The sequence below is a fragment of the Miniopterus natalensis genome, chromosome 5, assembly GCF_054644295.1.
Source record: "Miniopterus natalensis isolate mMinNat1 chromosome 5, mMinNat1.hap1, whole genome shotgun sequence".
Taxonomy (NCBI): Eukaryota; Metazoa; Chordata; class Mammalia; order Chiroptera; family Miniopteridae; genus Miniopterus; species Miniopterus natalensis.
Genome location: NC_142085.1, coordinates 68,017,645 through 68,035,501, shown reverse-complemented (window position 1 = coordinate 68,035,501; position 17,857 = coordinate 68,017,645). Strand labels below are relative to the sequence as shown.

General features: G+C 43.5%; 1 protein-coding gene across 1 annotated transcript in view; it reads right to left on the bottom strand.

Moving 5' to 3' along the window:
- RSPO3 (R-spondin 3) overlaps positions 1-17,582 on the bottom strand; it is a 75,011-nt gene extending 57,429 nt beyond the window's left edge. Inside the window, exon 1 of the mRNA XM_016212895.2 lies at positions 17,171-17,582. Coding sequence (XP_016068381.1) covers positions 17,171-17,267 — 97 coding nt within the window. The 5' untranslated portion in view covers positions 17,268-17,582. The remainder of the gene's footprint in view (positions 1-17,170) is intronic.
- Positions 17,583-17,857: the final 275 nt, after the last annotated feature.

The window sequence follows — 17,857 nt, the reverse complement described above, 5'->3', positions numbered from 1 at the left end:
AGCCATGAATTTAAAATTGTAATCTTAGATTTGAAAACATTTTTGCTTAGTCTTTAAAATAGTTTATCTGGCACCCTATCCCTCCTATCCCCTTCTTTCCGTGATGGGCTCACACATCGGTACAAATGGGAGAGGCCCTTAAAGATCCACCAATTCACCTTGTCAGCCAGTAAGAATAACCTCATCTGAACAAAGATTTTCTCTGCTTTACATGCTGTTAATGGCAAACCCCAAGAAATTATACTAATAGTAGGAACTTCACAGGAGATAAGTGGGATAGCGGTAATGCAGCAGAAGCTATGAACTTCTAGTAAAACAAAAATATCCCCCTATAAGAAATTTGAGGCTGAGTTCTGCCCCTTACTAGCTTTGTGATACTATACAAGTCACTTAATGTCTTGGAGCTTTATCTGTAAAATGAGAATGGTAAAACCTATTCTGCCCATTTCACAAGGGTATTGAAAAAAATCAAATAAGCTGTATAAAATCATAGTGATATGTTATTGTTAATAATGGGTATAATGATGCTTTATCAACTCAGGGCCCGAGTCGAACCTAACCATTCCCAGGAATAGAATAAGAACTCATTTGATGAGAAAACTGACATTTGTATTTGATGAGAGTATATGTAACTGTTGTTTTGTGTGTGTTTTTTAAATTGTGCCCTAGCATGAGTTATGCTTTACTAGGGCAACAGGTTATAGTAACTTTTTAAGATTTGGATCTCATAGAGTAGGGAAATAAAGAGATGGTGAAATAAATCTTCATCCGGCGAACAGATAGATCTCTTTGAAACAAGCATTAATTAAATTAGAAATCAGATTGCCAGAAGCTCCACAGATCACCTCTCTGGAATGTCAGTCCCTGAGCCGCCCGCCTGCTCTGCGGTGCTCGGTGTTACCGAATGGCCACAAGACGTGTTTCTGTGCTTCGCTCCACTGCCAAGTGACTTCAGTCAAGTAACTTCTCTGGCCTCTCTTTTTGCTCTAAAGTAATATGAAGGGATTACGCTGTATACCTTACTCCCCCAACTCTTCCTAACTATGGAAACACGTTGAACACCTAATCCACACATGTTCTTTTTCTAATATTTTCTGTTTCACTAAATGGCACCATCCAGTTATTAAAGCCAGAAGTCGAGGAGCCCTCCTCACCCCCATCTCCTATCACCCTTTGGGCTCTACCCCTTTAATTAACGGAGCTAACTTTCCATTTCCTACCAGGACTGCTGCTACCATTCAGCAATTAGAGTGACCTTTTAAGAACAATAGTTGTGATCTTATCAGGCTCCGGTTTCAAAACAGTTTAAAGGCTTCTCGTTGCCCTTCCCAAGCAAGCCCTGCTGTCGATGGGCCTGGCGTACTCTCTCGCCCTCACCTTTTGTCTACGGAGCCCTTAGTTCACTGTGAGCTGCAGAAAGAGAACTGTCCATCCTTCAACCCTCTGGCATTCTCACTGAACAGGCTCCCTGAGCAGCAGGGTGCAGTGGGGAAAGCTGGGCACTGCGTCCGAAGATCTGGGTATGCCTTAGCGCTCCCATTTCTGGCCACGTACCGTGAGATCACTGTAAGGGTTCCATGAGATAACATATAAAAATACCTGATAGTTACCTTTCTTTACTCAAAAGTCTTCACAAATAAGTAATAACATACAGAAAAGAACAGGATCATGTTATTTTCAAGACTCTGAAGTCTGGCAACTGACATCTTTGAAGCTATCAATTTGATGTTAGGAAATGTCATATCAACAGACTTACATAAGAAATCCAAATAGCTTGTTGACATGTGTTTGCCAAATTGGTGCTTTAAGTAGGTCAGAGTTGTTCCACGTAGTGGCCAAGGGTTTAACATGAAAGAACAACTCATGGGCCTGGGCAACGGTGTGGTGCCTGCAGGCGGGAAGGGGGTGGGGGAGCTCGAAGGGGATGGGGGGTAAGTGGTGATGGAAACAATAAAACGAAGAGAAAAAAGATCTGAAAAATGCTTCGGAGAGATGGACAAAAATGCACTATTTTTAAATAGGAAACATTTTAATGTTTGTTTGGTCAAAGTAATTCCACTTAATGAACTAGTATGAAAGTTCAGCTATAGAAATTAGTCAATGTGCTAAAAATGGAAATTAGCTCAGCCAAACGAAGCCACTCCATTACAAGCTTTACCTAACAATGCCAACTACGTTTACAGTGCGCATAGCATGCTTCCTATGATTGTCACAAACGTCATGCTAAATGATGACGCCCGTTCATCAGTCATAAATTTTCAGGCAAGAAAATACTGGGAGGTCCAATAAATTCCAGTGTTTTCAGTTGATCTTCCTTCCACCTTCCTGCTTCATCCCTACGCTGTCTAGTATCTTTGTTTTCCAGAGAATAATCTGGGTGTGCATTAGGCTCATTTGTAAACTAATTAACTTTGAATTCTATTTAAACAAGTCTTTAAAAAATGTTATACAGCTTATAAAGAGTACCTAACAGTTTTAATGTTCTTAAGCCAAATATTTAATTCTGGCTTATATTTTCTTTTCTTCACCAGTGTGACAGGCTCCAAGGGTAGGTTTCATTTGTGTTTTCTCAGTTTTGTAATTCCAGCACATACTACATGTTCAGTAAACAGCTGTTGAATGAATGAATTTATGCTGTTTTAATTTCAATTTTTCCCAAGATTTTCCCCCCAACAGAACTTATTTTTCACTTGTTAGCTTTCTGAACCATCCATAAAAGTGCAAAGAGAAATTTATGCTTTTTAATTTAAGCCCTAACTCTGCATTCTTGAAGTTTTGGCAACTACCTAAGGTTAGAGCATGCTACAGAAGAAAAAGGAAAAGCTCTTTGATCTTACTGTTGGAGGGTCTTCGAGATCAATCTCCTGCTTTCAGGTAAATAAAAGATTATGAGTCCCATTTTATAGTGGACACACCTGAATATCAGACTAAATGATTTGATTAAACTATACAGCAGAGTGTTAATTAGAAATCACTCCACCTGCCCCCTAATGTGGGATTTCTCTAACTGCAGTCCAAACTCAAGAAGATCTCCATTCTAAGCCAATTAGAAAGGTGTTATTCTCCTGTGATGAGGTTTATGGTTTCCCTTTCATTTCCCTTAAATAATTTTTTTATAAAAATTTTCTTTGCTAAACCATGAATGAATACAGGATTCAAGTGGGCTTAACTGGAGACTCAGCAGTGAACAATTGTCATTATATGTTTCAAGCAGAAGTAAAATCCCATTATAGATATTTTAACATCTTTAAATGGTAAAACGATAACTAAAGGGTGGACGCTTGTTCTATTCAGGTAACACAGTCATCATTAATAGCGTAGAATTAATTTGAAATTCTGTCAGTGAAGTCTCTGATGCTTTAAACTGCTAGGATATAATAAGCACCTGAAAATGCCACGCAGACTGCAAAGCACGGAATGGGAGGCCGGTGAGCGTCCCCCTTGACGCCAGGGTACCCCCCCTATTTAAACAAATGGCATTTGCTATAAGCACTAGAGCCCGGCCGTTATCTCTTTTAATAGCTCTTGAATAACAAGATAAGAACCAGACCTTACATCAGACAGGATCTCAGACGTGTTTCCTCTTTGGGTGAGAAATCAGTAAGAGCTGCATTTGAACGGACACAGTGATAAAAAGATCAGTAATTGCCTCTCACCATTTTAAAACCATTACAATGCCAGAAGCAAACTTCTGCTATTTGCAATGTAAATGAACTCACTTCCCCTACACCCATGCACATTAAAACATGACGCCTCTGTCGTAACTTAAAATAGTATTTTGTGGTTCAGATTACGCGCAGCCCAGGGCATCCTTGTCGTGACTTTCCCGTAGTCTTTCCCTCAGCGTACAGTATTGGAATCTGCTCATCAGAGAGCTTGACGGCTGCTGTTGCAAACGTTAATAAGATCTATCATTTATGAACAGTTACACTGTGTTTAATCTCTAATGGAAGGATTTCTCTAAATATTTATACCTAAGCAGTTGTCAGGATGAATCCTGCAAAATTGCTGGCATACTCCCAGGAGCAGGGAGCTGGTGCGTGGGGAGGGGAGAGGCCTGGCCCGTGGTCATCTAATATTAAGCAGCCTTAGAACTTTAGGGAGCAGTTTGCTGGAATATCAAGGATTTGCATGAACAAAAAGGTACTTCAGCCTGCAGGTGAGTTCGAGGAAAGTATCTGAACAGCCACTTTCATTTATTGCTCTTATAAAAATGACTCTCCAATTTCCTCAGGTTTAAAGGGATTATTTTAGGCTTCAGAGACCTAGTAAATAAATTGTATCTGAGGAAAGAAACTTGCTCAAGAAGTGTGAATAACACCAAACTTATTCTGTGCAATGGTCCTCGAGGTGCTTAATATACAGAAATGACTTGTTCCTTCCTTGAGCTGCACAGTGAGAGTCAGCGTGCGAGGTTAGGAAGGAGAAGCCTGAAATCTGCCAAGATAAATGCAGCCGTGTTTTATAAATTAACTCGGCTATCTGTGTGTTTGTTTTTTCTTTGGAAGATTCTAAAATTACCACTGTTCAATTCATCTGAGTAGTGGTTTAGAATGTGGGGAGTGGGTAAGGAAGTGAGTTTGGGCTAGGAAGGGTGGAGAAAATATCCTGCACTGGAAAATCCTGGCAATTTTCATTTGAAGTGTGTTATTTGATGAATGATAGCACTTCTGCCCCACAGCCAGTGATTTAAGTAGTTCGGTTAAAATGTATTACATGAAGTTTCCTGGGATTGTAAACTCTCCATGTACATAGTATGGGCAATATATTAAGTTCAGAGGCAAATAGTTTATAATGAATTCCTGCAATGTGAGATGTCCACATGGGTGCTGAAAATGATAGTGGTAACCTGAAATGGTTTGGAGCACCTCTTCTTGACCCTCTCCTTATTGTCTCAGAAATTAAATTCTGAGGTGTGGGCATGTAGTACTCACAAGTCTGAACACACACATGATTCAGGGCTGGGTCCTGAGCTCAGTGCTGAGTGGATGACACATGTTGACTATACTAGGGCCCAGGATGCATCCTCATGGTCCTGCTACAAGCCTAACTGGCTTCCAAGGGAATCCCACTGATCTATGTTAAAAGGTTGGATCTACATCAAGCTCTAGACAGAAAGTTGGATGGAGGTGTTAGAAATGTGCTGTAGGAGAGAGAGACTGCCCCTTTTAAATTATATTAGTCCTTGTGGAGGGGGCTGAGTTACCATTTTGAAGATGGCATGAAATGAGTAGGTGAACTGAGGTCAGAGGGGCTGAGGATACCACCTTTGGGCTTTATGTCTTATTACCAAAAAATAGTGAGGGTCCCTTTAGACTTAAATCAACAAACTAGTCATAAATTGGAATATAAAACTGAATTCTGTAAGAAAGAAATATTCAGCTGCTCAGTATGTGTTCATTTAGTTTGTGGCCACCTCAGCATTCATCTATATCTTTTGTATTTCATGGCAGAAACTACATGCCATCAAAGGGTAGGGATATAGGTAAACACAGGTAACAGTTTTGCTGCTAGTATTCCAAAAATTAGGATTCCTCTATTCTTAAATTATCTTATGGTCAAATTCAAGACCAAAGAAAATCGAATGTTTCCATTAGATTGGTAATATATTGACAACAGGTTATGATAACTCTTTGGTGTGCACACGGTCAGGGTTTATCTGCCAAATATTAGCTGGAGATTGCCAGTTCCCAGAGAAAGCTGGCCAGAAAGTGAATCTGCCTGCCTGCCTGTCAGTGAATTTAAAATAAGCACTATCACCTATCCACACGTTCAGACAAAGAGAGCTAGTGATTTTCAAACTTTTTCATCTCATGGCACACATAATTACCAAAATTCTGCAGCACGTCAAAAAATATATTTTTTGCCAATCTGGTAAAAAAAAGATAGTTGTAATTTTGATTCGTTCATACCAGACAGCTATTGCCATTTTTTATAATTTGACAATCTACGGAAAAAGAGGTCAGTGCCCCTGACTAAATAGCCAGGTATTGCGTGTTTTAAAAACTCTTGAGGCACACCAGTTGAAAATCGCTGGTCTAAGGTCATAAGGAAACTGAAATATACTGAAGTCATTCTGAGTCATAAAAGAATGTGAAACTTACCACACTAAGAATATGATCAGTGGAAGCTCTGTGTCTTTGTTCCATTAACGATCTATCACATCAAGTGACAGAATCTCTATTTTGGGTATTTGAGGCAATGCCAATAGTTTTAAAGGCGAACTTTCGCTTAAGTTATTTAGATATATTCATGCTACTTGAATATTTGCCCATAGGAAGGTTTAACATTCTTCTAATTTCTAACATACTAAATGTTTAAAATTAGAGCACTGCTTAGTTTTTGATAATTTCTACTTAGTTACTTACAGTGCCATGTTTCAACCTGGTATTCTTTTAAGTACAAGAAGTCATAAGTTTACTCTTTTCCCAGCTCTAGAGATTTTAGAACTCCAGTCCTGGTGTATTATACTACTATTTTCTTATTTCCAGGGGTTAATTCAGTAATACTATATGTAAATTGACCTTAGGATGTTTATAAGAGTCCCTTCCCTTCCCTTTCCATCCTAATCAGACACCTCTTTTACAAAGACATAAACTAAATTCCTTGGGTTCCTTTATCTACTCAGGAAGGGAGGGGGAGAAGTTGGAATGATGACAGCGGGAGCTCTGTACGTGTGTGTTTGTGCTCACGCAGGCAGACAAGGTGGTTTATATGGTGCTGGTGACATGAACTGCGTAGGAATACCAGTGACGTATTTCCATCTCTTTCATGGTTAGGGTGAATAACCTATTGAGGGGGAAAAAGTCGTGGAAAGCATTGTTTTCTGGTGGATTTTCTTCTCGCTGTAACTCGTGATTGTTCTCAGTCCTCAGGGACAAGTAACTAGGTCTGACCACGGAGCAATGGCTCAAGTGTGCTGCGATGACCTCCTCCCAGGCAGCCTGGCTTTCCTCAATCTAATTACTTTTGGCAATTGTGGTTATTGGGATTTGGCCTGGTGACTCACTAGAACCCAAATTCTCTCAAGAAGCCCCCTTAACAAGCAAAGTTAAGTCTGACAGGAAGCCTAGGCTTCCACCTCACTACACATGGAGCTTTCCCTGGTTTGCGACAAGGTTTGAAAATCCTTCCTGGACCAGGAAAAATAATAAACAAGATGTAATGAAGATAACCACCCAAAGAAGAGCACATTAGGAGAGAAATTAAAACAGTAAGTTCACAAACAAACAATCTACCACAAAACTTAACCCATTAAGATAGAGTTAAAACTATGCTATTTATAGCAGTTTTACTGATCACCAGTAGTTGATCTAAAGTTGGTCAGGAATTGCAGAAACTATAAAAAATGGGATGTTTACTTCTTTTTAAGCAGTTCTCTATCCATTACGTTTTTCTAAAAACAAAGAGGACTCTAGGCACATTACCAGCCATCAGGTAAAACATAAAACATTTGCTTATTATGAAGTAGCTTTGAAAAACCTTTTTCATATGGTTTATACCCCACCTCCCATCCCATTTACTGCCTCACTCACCCATGATGTATAGAGTCAGCATCAAGCAGGCTCAGCCAATATTGCACCTCCCCCAGCAGCGGTGCTCTTACTCTATGAAGCAGGTAGCTGTTAAACTCACTATTGGTCCTACTGTGTGCACTCGCTCTCTTTTCTTAGAGTCTTTGGCTGAGACAATTCTCTGTCAGCTAGTGTTGTCTGCACTGGTCAGTGTCACAAAGTTAACGATACTCTATTGATAAACTATCAAACTTCTTTATATTTTACACGACTACCTGTTCGAATGACATGTATCTCATCTCGTATCACACTCCACGCAAGGCTTTTTCATCTATCTAGCCCTCGTGAACTGGCACCGTTTTCAAGTTACTCAGCAGTGGTATTCTCAAAATAAGGATCCAACAGTAGTTCTCAGTCTTGGCTGCGCATTAGAATCACCAGGACTACTTTTGAAAATACAGATGTCTGGGCCCCAGCCCCAGAGATTGTCTCATTTTGTTGAGGGTGGAGTCTGGCATTGGTTTGCCTTTTTTAAAAGATCCCCAGGTGATTTTAATTTGAAATCGGGGTCAAAAATCACTGTACAAAGGCCCATAAAACAAAAATTCGGAGTGGAGGTTACTGTTAACGCTCATGGTAAAAGTAACATAAATAACAGATTTTATGAAGCGCCATAAAGATAACTTTTCTGAATAACAAGAACTAGCCAGTGAAATATCTGTTGTGGTTGTAAATTACATAGACAGATTTTGATATTTAACTGCAAAATTATAGACTTTACCCACATCCTCATGCTGAAGCTAATCCTCTCTTGGACATGCACACCGCGGACGGGAAGAGCAGTATTGGAGCATTTCATGTCAGCTCTGCTATTCTATCGTCCCAATGAAAAAAATCAGCGACTTTTTATGTGTAAGATCATTCCTAGGGCAGGTTTAACGAAAGAGAGGAAAGGGTAAAGAAGAGAAAGCTGTGGGAGAGAATTCCAGCAGTAACCTCTACAGCAAATGTTTGAGAAAGACCTGTGGCTTGTTAAGTGTGGAGGAAGAACTCATGAGCAGAGCAAGGGAAAGAAAAAATAAGGTGAGGTCTGAGCAAGCGCTTCCTTGACGGCCTCTCTCCCTGTCCCAATAGCTGAGGCGACAAGACATCAGGGGAGGACACGGGTCAAGCCTGGGCTGGCAGCCCGGGGCGGCCACATCGTCACCGGCCGATCGGGAGCAGCTAACTTGGGACCACTGGCACCTTCCTCGCGGGGTGAGTGTGAGGCCTAAAGTGAGAGAATATTTGCAAAAACGTAAAGCACAGGGGCTGGCACCTGCAGATGGTTACAACACTGCAGCTACTTCAATAACAGCCATTCTCGCAACGCTCACTTCAGAAGGTAAATATAAATGCATATGAAGGTAAAATGTATGTGGATGTAACAGTGGCTTAGAGAACAAGGGAGCTATAGTTTGCCATGGAGCATTTACACACTTTGGCACAATATTTTGCCTCTCTTCTCCGCAAGATGTGACTGACACCGCCTCTCCTTATATGACAGCCTTGGTCGAGACGACTGTGTTCAGACCCGTGAGGCCCCTTTGTATGAGAGGAAAACATAACAGTGAGAAAGCAGCTGCTCTTTTTCTTACCAGCTTATCAAGCCTATGTTAAGAAAACAGTGTTCTAAAATAGGCGGCTCACAAATTCTGTTATTTTAATTGTGTGGTGGTGGTTTGTATTATGTGGTTATAAAATGGGGGCTGCTTTACCACTTACTCTCAGGAATGTGCTTTGTATTGGGGTATAATTATAAATATGCTTACCAGCTAGTTTTCTGAGGACAATTTTTTTGGGAGTGAATATAGTGCATTGCATTATTGTGTATTCATTTTAGAAATGTGTTTTAAGGTAACTAAATCCAATCCCAGGCTCCTGCCAAGGCCTCAGAAGAGAACCAAGAGAATAGACACACTGGGAAGTAGAACCTGCTTCTGCTGCAGAAGGTTCGACTCGAATGGGAGACAGGGAGGGCGTGGGGCCGAGTGGCTGCCGCTCCCTGGCTCGGTGGGGATGTAGCAGCCGTGACCCACGCCCCCTGGGGCTCCACTGGGCTCCCTCCGGTTTCAGTCCGTCCTGAGGAGTCTATCTTTTATTTGGAGAGAGCACACTTTGCAGAGAAATGTACTTGAACATAGAATGGCACTGTTATGAGTACATGCTAGATTTAAATGAAACGATATAAAAAATATCGTTTTGACATCTTAAGGAAACTTATCTTTCTTTACCATAAAGTTTTACAAGTTTCCTATGATCTGTGGCAAAGTAATATAGTTCCGCAGTAATGAGACTTCCAGGTATGATCTTCAGTTCAGTGATTTGGCAAGTTCAAATTGCAGCTCACAATGCCAGTCACCATTCTCATATAATACAGAGAGTACCACATATAAAAATGAGAAATCACAGTTGGGAATGATATATTGGGCTCTTTAAAACAGATAAAGTGTGTTAATGTAATTCATCTTATTTTGATGCTACCAATAAGGGTGAGAATCAGTGTCAGCACTGCCAACACTTTTAATAACAAACAAGGCACCGCTAGATTTTGTCTCGTGTGTTCGACTATCTCTTTTAAGTCAGTGACTCCAAAATACTTATCTTCAGTCCTTGACACTCTGAAACTTTGATTTGCAATTACTAAATGCCATAGTGGCCCTCAAGTAAAAATGACTCAAAAGAAAAATAAGTTTCTTACCAAATAGTCTTCTCCTACCTTCCCATCTTATCATTTCTCTCCATTGTTTTTCCATTCACACCGACCGGAGTCTTTATACTCCAAACTTTAGTGCCAAATATGGCCCACGTCCTCTTTTCCCTTAATATCTAATTTGTTGCCAAGACCTCTGGATCTGTTCACAATATAAATTATGTGCTGTATGTGTTCTCTTGCTCAATTAGTAACTGTCATAGCCCAGTGCCTTATTACCCTAAACCTGGGCCATTGTAATTACCACTTTCACCCCAGCACAGGCCACTTCTGAAAGCCTGTCATGGCAGGGGAGTTCTAAGGCATCTCTCTAGTTGATGTTTCAGACCAGATCCCTGTGACTAATTAAGCCCAGGGACAAGAGGGACCTGCTGAAGACCTAGTACACTGATTGGCGCTGTGGCTAATGTCTTCAGGCACTACTAGAAATTGTGACGGGTGGGAAGTATCATAATTAATTCATTATGTACTTGGGTAAGTTACTGACTAATCTTTATATGATGAATTTACTTATAATAAATGAATATTTATATTTGCTTTCATTTTTAACCTTTATCCACTAAACTTAGTAGAATAAGACAGCTAAGTTGAGAAGGGCTGTTTAACTCCCTAGTCATGACTTATGCTCTTTTCCCCAAAGACTAGAAGTTGAAGAGACTATAGGAATCATTTAGATCTAAATTTTTAACCAACCATCTCATTTCAAAGATGAGGAACTGCAACCTAGTGTGGCAAAGGGACTTGGCCGGGTTACTCAGCTATTAGCAGTGCTGGATCTAGAACCCAGTCTGCTTTTCCCAACATGCACTGGGGGTCTCCTTCTCTACCATGAACTCATGATGTTTGTTATTCATCAAATTCTCAAAGGTCAGATGGAACCTTAATAAAGGAGAGTTTTGAATACTGGATTAGATTTTTGTATGAGGCATAAAGACAGCTATAAAATATATGTTTAATTGGGCGATCATATCTTTCAGTACCAGTTTTCTCTGAGAAACTTCCAGAAGAATTTTAGTGACAGAAGTTGGTAACTAGGTCCCTTGTCAAGATTACATATAAGGCAGAAATGCTTTTATCAGATAAGAGACACCTGTAACCCTATTTGTAAAAATAAGATTTTGAAATTATTCAAATGTTTCACATGTAAAAAGAATTAAGGTAATTTGCTTAAAAGTTTCATGTTGCTGAAACTCCTTTGGAGCAGAAAATGAGACTGCTTAGCTCTCAAGGGCACTTAGATTTTCTTCGCTGCCACAGTTCTTGAGAGTGGAATAGCCTACTCTTTTCAGTATTGTTGGTTGAGTACTTTAATCAAAATGCTAGTAATAGTCCTTAATGGGAAGATCTGATGGGTAGGATTAAATAAATAGAAAAAATGGGCAGCATCTTCTACAGATGTATATTTTATATTCTATATAATTTTGTTAAGGTATAAATTGCAAAGTATTTCAAATTTACTAGGCTGTCCACCAGATAGTAAATTTTAAGATAATCTAATCATTTTCAACCTTAAGAAAAAAATTCACAATTCCACATTATTCTTCAAAATAAAAACAAGGCAAAAAAAAAAATCTATATAATTTATGATTCAACACTCTTTCAAATGGTCATTCTCAAAAGAATGCCAGTGCACAATGCACTGTTCAGAGAAGAAATAGTCCTAACCAAGTAAAACATATAATTTCAACACACTGTCTTGCATGATCCTTACCATACTCTCAAAACTGAATGATGTTTTCCTAACGGTAACCAAAGTTGATTCTTACATTTCATGAAACATAATACCCACTCTGATGGCATTTCAAGAATTCACTACTTGGAAAAGGATTTGGGGGTAGGGTGAGGGGAGTGAATAGTAAGGAAGTGGGGAGCGAGGTTAGCACAGTGTCCAAAATGAAGCATTTGGATGGAGATAAAGGGGAGATAAAGAGTAAATCGCTTATAGGTAGAATAGTTTTATTTTTGATAGTTCATTCTAATAACTGCAGAAGGATAATTTGGTCTTAACTCTACATAGGGTCTGACTACCCCACATAGTATTCTACCATCATTACATAGAATTAGAAAACTTTTGCATTAAGAAAGATTAATCACTTATATTTTAGACTGTTAGTAGCAATTTGAAGATCTCTGTTCAGATTCAAATAGTCTAAAATGATCAGTTGACTAATAAATTTGTTTTGTAGTAGTGTGGCAAGGGTCCCCCCCATAATAACTTGAAAATCAAATTTAACTACATGCTGTAATTTTCATTAATAGCTTTCTGGGGACTTAATTTGTAGAATATTAAGTGCTAGGGAAATATTTAATGGAGAAATGAGTTAGCAAAACTTACCTACTTACAAATTGAAATACTGTTCATATTTCATGCTTTAAGTAAGATTGAAATGATGACATTAAATCAATTTCACACTCATTCTTATGTTCTCAATGACTTTACATAGAATAACTTGGGACTAAAAATTTTCATTCTTAATGTTCTTGGTAAAATCCTTCTATTGAAGTATAAATGAATTAAAATAGTATAGCGAAGGGATATTTTAAGATGCAATTCTGATTGTCTAATGATCATTAAATTAGGGTTCACAAAAATAAAAGCGTTTTGCTTATATTTAGATGTTGCCATTACTGTCTGAGTCTGAATTTGTGATTCACACAGATATCACATGATATTATGTTGTAGAATATACTTTCTCCAGCAAATTTTTTTCACGTCTCCATCTACTAAATTTCTCTCAAAAACAAGGTGAACTGATAACAAAATAGAAAAGTGAGAAGATGCATTGTAGCCAATATCCAAACCATACTTTCATTCAAAAGTAATATTTCAAAATGCATAGCAAAATAAAAGATTTCCCCACCTTATTAACTTGTTATTTTCCAAGATTATAGTGTAATCACCAAGAGCAAATCAGAATCTCAAATGGCTCAACATCTGAAACAATGTCATGAGCAATAACCAGTATATTCCAATAAATTGGTTTTTATTTTATTATCATTAAAAATATTTCCCTTGTATTCTTACTCCTTTATTTAAAACACCTTTATGAAAGAGTCAAGAGTTTTATAAACTGTGCAATGGGTACTTTGTAATTATTATGCATATGATGGCTTATCAAATCTTATATTTATCTAAAATCTAAAAAATTAAAATCCAATTAATATATGGCATCAAAAAAATGCTATGGTGGTGACTGATGTTTCTAACAATAGTCTTCTGTCATAATATGATCCTACAATTTCTTCTGAATAATCAAATAATATTATCTTATATTTAACAAGCTCCACTATTATTATTTGGTAATTAATTCTTTGACATTGGTCATTAATGTATAATACATACAAATTTCATTTCAAAAATTTCCAGTCAACCAGAACAGCTTATTCTCCAGACATATTGGATAAGTGATGGTCTGGAGACCATAAGATTTATTACTTAACACGTCTGACATCTCTCACACATGAATCAGCATATCATAGAAATAGCAGGGGACAAGTTACACTTACTAGCTGTATGGCTTTGTATAGGTTACTTAGCCTCTGTTTCCTGGGTTCATTCTCTGTAAAATGGGAATATTAATGCCTCCCTCTTTAGATCAAGTGGCTAGTTAGGGGCTCAAATGCATAACTCAAGTGAACATGTGGTGTGATAGTAAGGTATTGTGGTTATTATTATCATGGCAAATTCGACTATTAATTTTATTAGCAGATAAGCTGAAATTCAGAAGCTGATTGTACTAAGTTGCAAAGGCTGAGCTGGAAAGGAATTAAAAGCTGGGTTCCAGGTTCTTGATTTAGCATACTGTACTTAAAGCTAAAGCTTGTCTCCGAAAACATGGCTGCCTAGGAATTTAAAAATAACGATTGCATTTCATTTTTACCGTGAATGAATTCAATTTAGTCATCTCTAGGAACTGGATAGGAATCCAAATAGGTAAAAAAGTTATTGTGTATTTATCAACCCATAAGTCAATATATATTTTTTAAAGTATAAAACCTCCTGTGTAAAATGTTTCTTTTATAAGAGGAAACAAGATCATTAGTTTGCAACAACATAGAGAAAATCGTCTAGCAGCTGCTTTAGGGGAGCGGGGAAATACCTGATATGGCTTAATTTGCTATATCTGATGATTAGTCATGGTTCCTAAAACTTGACATTTACCACTACAAATGAGTATATTTTTGTGCAAGACACTTTTCTATTAAAACATTCAAAAGACCACTAAGTTCTTACACCTCAATTTTCTCTCTCTCCTATCTTTAGTTAAGAGTTTAACAGTTTAGGAAAGTGAAGCTATTTAACTATAGGCTAGAAGGGATACTCTTAAATATTCACTTTAGTTGTCTCTTTGAAAAACGGGAGACACCACTTCTTTCTAAAACGCCTTTGACTATTACCTTATTTTTCATTAAAAAAAAAACACACCACCTTCCTAGTCTTTATTTGAGAAAAAGTCCTTTATATTCTTTCAGAGATTTTTAAAGAAATGAGTATGTGCACATGCAATTGGGCCCCGAGTTTCTGTACATATGACAAAGATCTCTCCTTACCCTCCACCCGTTCTCCATTCTAAGAAAAACCCCAAACCTACTGCACCTGCCAGGAGAACCTGGCGCGTCTCCTCGGAGGACGCAAGGGGTCGCCCCTCTCCCAGGGTTGCACCGGCAAACCGGGCGCAGGCGCGCGCGGGGCGGGGAGCCGGGAGCATCCCCGGCTAGGGGCTCGCCGCCGCCCCGCTCCCACGGGGTCACTGGAATTTGAGCCCAGCCCACCCACTCCCTCTCTCATCCCCGCTGCGCACCCGGAGGGCGCCTTTGACTTGGCCTTGAGACGACTACGGCAGGTCAGAAGCGTTGCCTTCTGGCTCCGCTCCTCCTCTGCGGGCGCCTCCCGGAGGTGCGCCGCCCGCAGCTCCCCGCAGCCTCGGCGCAGCCTCACCCGGCCGCTTCCCGCACCGCGGTGCTCGCCGAGGGAGGCGGGAACGAACGGGGGACCAACTTTCTCTCCCGTCTCTTCTTTCAGAATCAAGGGCCCCAAAACTGCAACCGGAGATTCTTAAAACACTGACACTCAGGTCCCTGTCCCGCCCCAGCAACCGCGCGCCTTCTAGCCCCGTGGGTCCTCAGTGGGGTGAAGGAGGGCGTGGACTTTGGGGGTCCAGGTGGGCGCCGGCTGAAAGAGCGACAGCAAAGCAGGAGGCTGCGCTCGTGCCCGGCGCCCTCGTTCCCAAGGACCTGCGACTCAAATCCCCCGCAGGACACCGCCAGGAGGGGAGGCTGGGGCGGGGGCTGGGCGGGGGCCGGGGCGGGGGGGGGGGGGGCGCCAGGCGGGAGGGCGGGGCTTGAGTGAAAGGGTGGCTGGAGGAGTTACAAGAATATAAACCACTCAGAAGCCAAGAATAATAAATCGGATGCCGTGACATGTTTAGCTCAGGTCCTCCTGCCCCCTGCCACGCGATCCTAGAGGCGGCGAGGCCGGACCCGAGCCCCTGGCGCTCCGGCCCAGCCGCGTTTTGAAAAGGCAATTTTCAGGTGAATCAAACCTTGTCTGCTCGAGGCGAGCGGCACAAAGGCAGCTTTCAGGGGGCCCTTCAGTCCGGGGGTAGGGCAGAGACAAACAGCGGCGGGGAAGCGGTTACTTCATCTCCATCTCACGCAAGCCGGGGCCGTGTCCCCCGCGCGGCGCCGCGCGTGTCCCGAGGCGCTAGGAGGGCTTGTCGCGCGCGATCGGGGGCGTCAAGCGTCTTTGGCTCCCCGGCCCCGGAGGTCTGAGAGGCCAAGGCAATAGCATCACCCTCTGCGCCCCAAGAGTCCCGGGCGGCCGCTCCCTCCGCCTCCGCGGCAGCGCCCCCGCACCAGCGCTGGGGTCGCCCGGGCTCTGCCGTTTCCCAAGGCGCTGGCGCCCGGGGCGCAGACTTCAGAGCGGCGGGCGCGCCGCGCGGCCCGGGCAGGGGAGGTGACATTCTAGCGTCTGCCCTCTCATCTCGGGAAGACTCCCCTTTCGCTAACCTGGACTGAGGGTGCGGGGGGCGCCCATCCAGTCCCAGCTGGGACCCCATCTAAAGAAGCTCCCACGAGCCAGCCTTCCGAGTAACAGGAGTCGGGGTAGCGGACAGCGAGAGGCGAGCTCGAGTCTTTCGGGGGAACCCCACCCTCCGTATGTGTCTGCCCCAGGGGACCCGCTTGAAGGGCCTGAGATGGTGAACGCGTTCACGCGTGGCAGGCAAGGTTGTAACTGGAAGCCGGCTGTCAGCGGCCGGTCCCGAGGTCCTCACGGCCTGGGGCTGGGGCTGCGAGCGGCTCTGGAGCGCGCGGACCCGCGGACCCGAGCGCCTCTCCAGCCTCCTGCTCCACTCGCGCGCGTGGCGAGGGGCAGCGGCCGCGCAGGCGCTCGGTCCAAGGTCCCCTGGCTGCCCCGCGGGCTCGTGGCAGCCCAGCGCCCCGGTGGAGCCCAGCCAGGCCTCCCCACGCGAGGTGGCGACGCGAGGTGACCGGGCGCCAGGGTGAGCGCACCTCCCCTGACGTTCCCTCAGTGGTCAAGGGCATCCCTGGGATTCGAGGCCCCCCGTCGGAGTCTCGAAAGGAAAGCATGAACCCCTAGAGCTGCTCAAACGAGGGACCGAACTTTTCCGAGAACCCGAAGTTACACGGGGGCGGGAGACTCATTAGCACCCGGGACGCCCCGCTCGGGCTCCGGCACGCGCGCGTTCGCGGGGTCACGGAGGGACGTGGAGAGGAAGGAGGGAGGGACACCGTCCACACCGGAGCCGCAACTGTTACCTCCTTGGGAGGCGCGGGGCGCGGGGCGGGAGGGTCCCCGCGGCGGGCGCCGTCTCCGCCCGGCCGGCGACCCGACAGGTGAACGCGGCGGGAGGGAGCAAACGCGTAAAGAGCCTGCACTTACTTCTCCGCTGGCGCCTTCCCCGCGAGGCGTGTTGGCTGCCGATGTATTCCATAAAGTTCAAAATGATAAAAAACCAAGGAATCAGTCGCAAGTGCATAGTAACCCAGTAATGTTTCCCTTCCTTTTCTCCGTTTTCTTTTGATTGTTAGTTATAGTGAATGTTTTAGAAATAGATGTAGGTGTTGGGCGTGCGGCGGGGACGCGGGAGAGAGCCCCGCGGCGGACGTCACGCGGATCCGACGGGCGTGCCGGGAGGGCACACGCAGCGGGCCGGGCGGAGAGGGACACCAACTATTGTACTTTCCAAGAGTCCGAGCCCTGAAGCGCGGCGGCTCCGCGAGGGTGGCTGTCAGCGCCGCGGGCGAGCGGGGTTCCGGGAGCAGCGCGCGGCCTCGCCGGGGCGGCCGCAGGTAGCATGGTGCGCGGCTGGGCGGCCGCGGGCGGGATCCGGGCGGGCGGCGGCCCGCGGCTCAGAGGCGGCGGCGGCTGCGGCGGCAGAGGCGGAGGCCCGCGGAGCGCGGGGGAGCGGGCGCCGTGGGCACCGCGGCCATGGCCAAGGGGCGGTGGAGAGACCCCGAGCTGCGTGTGCCTTTCGCGAGCAGGAGCCGCTCCAGTTGGGCTGGGCTGCCAGGAGCACCCCAGAGGGGAGGAGGGAGGGAGGAAGGGAGGGAGGGAGGGAGGGAGGGA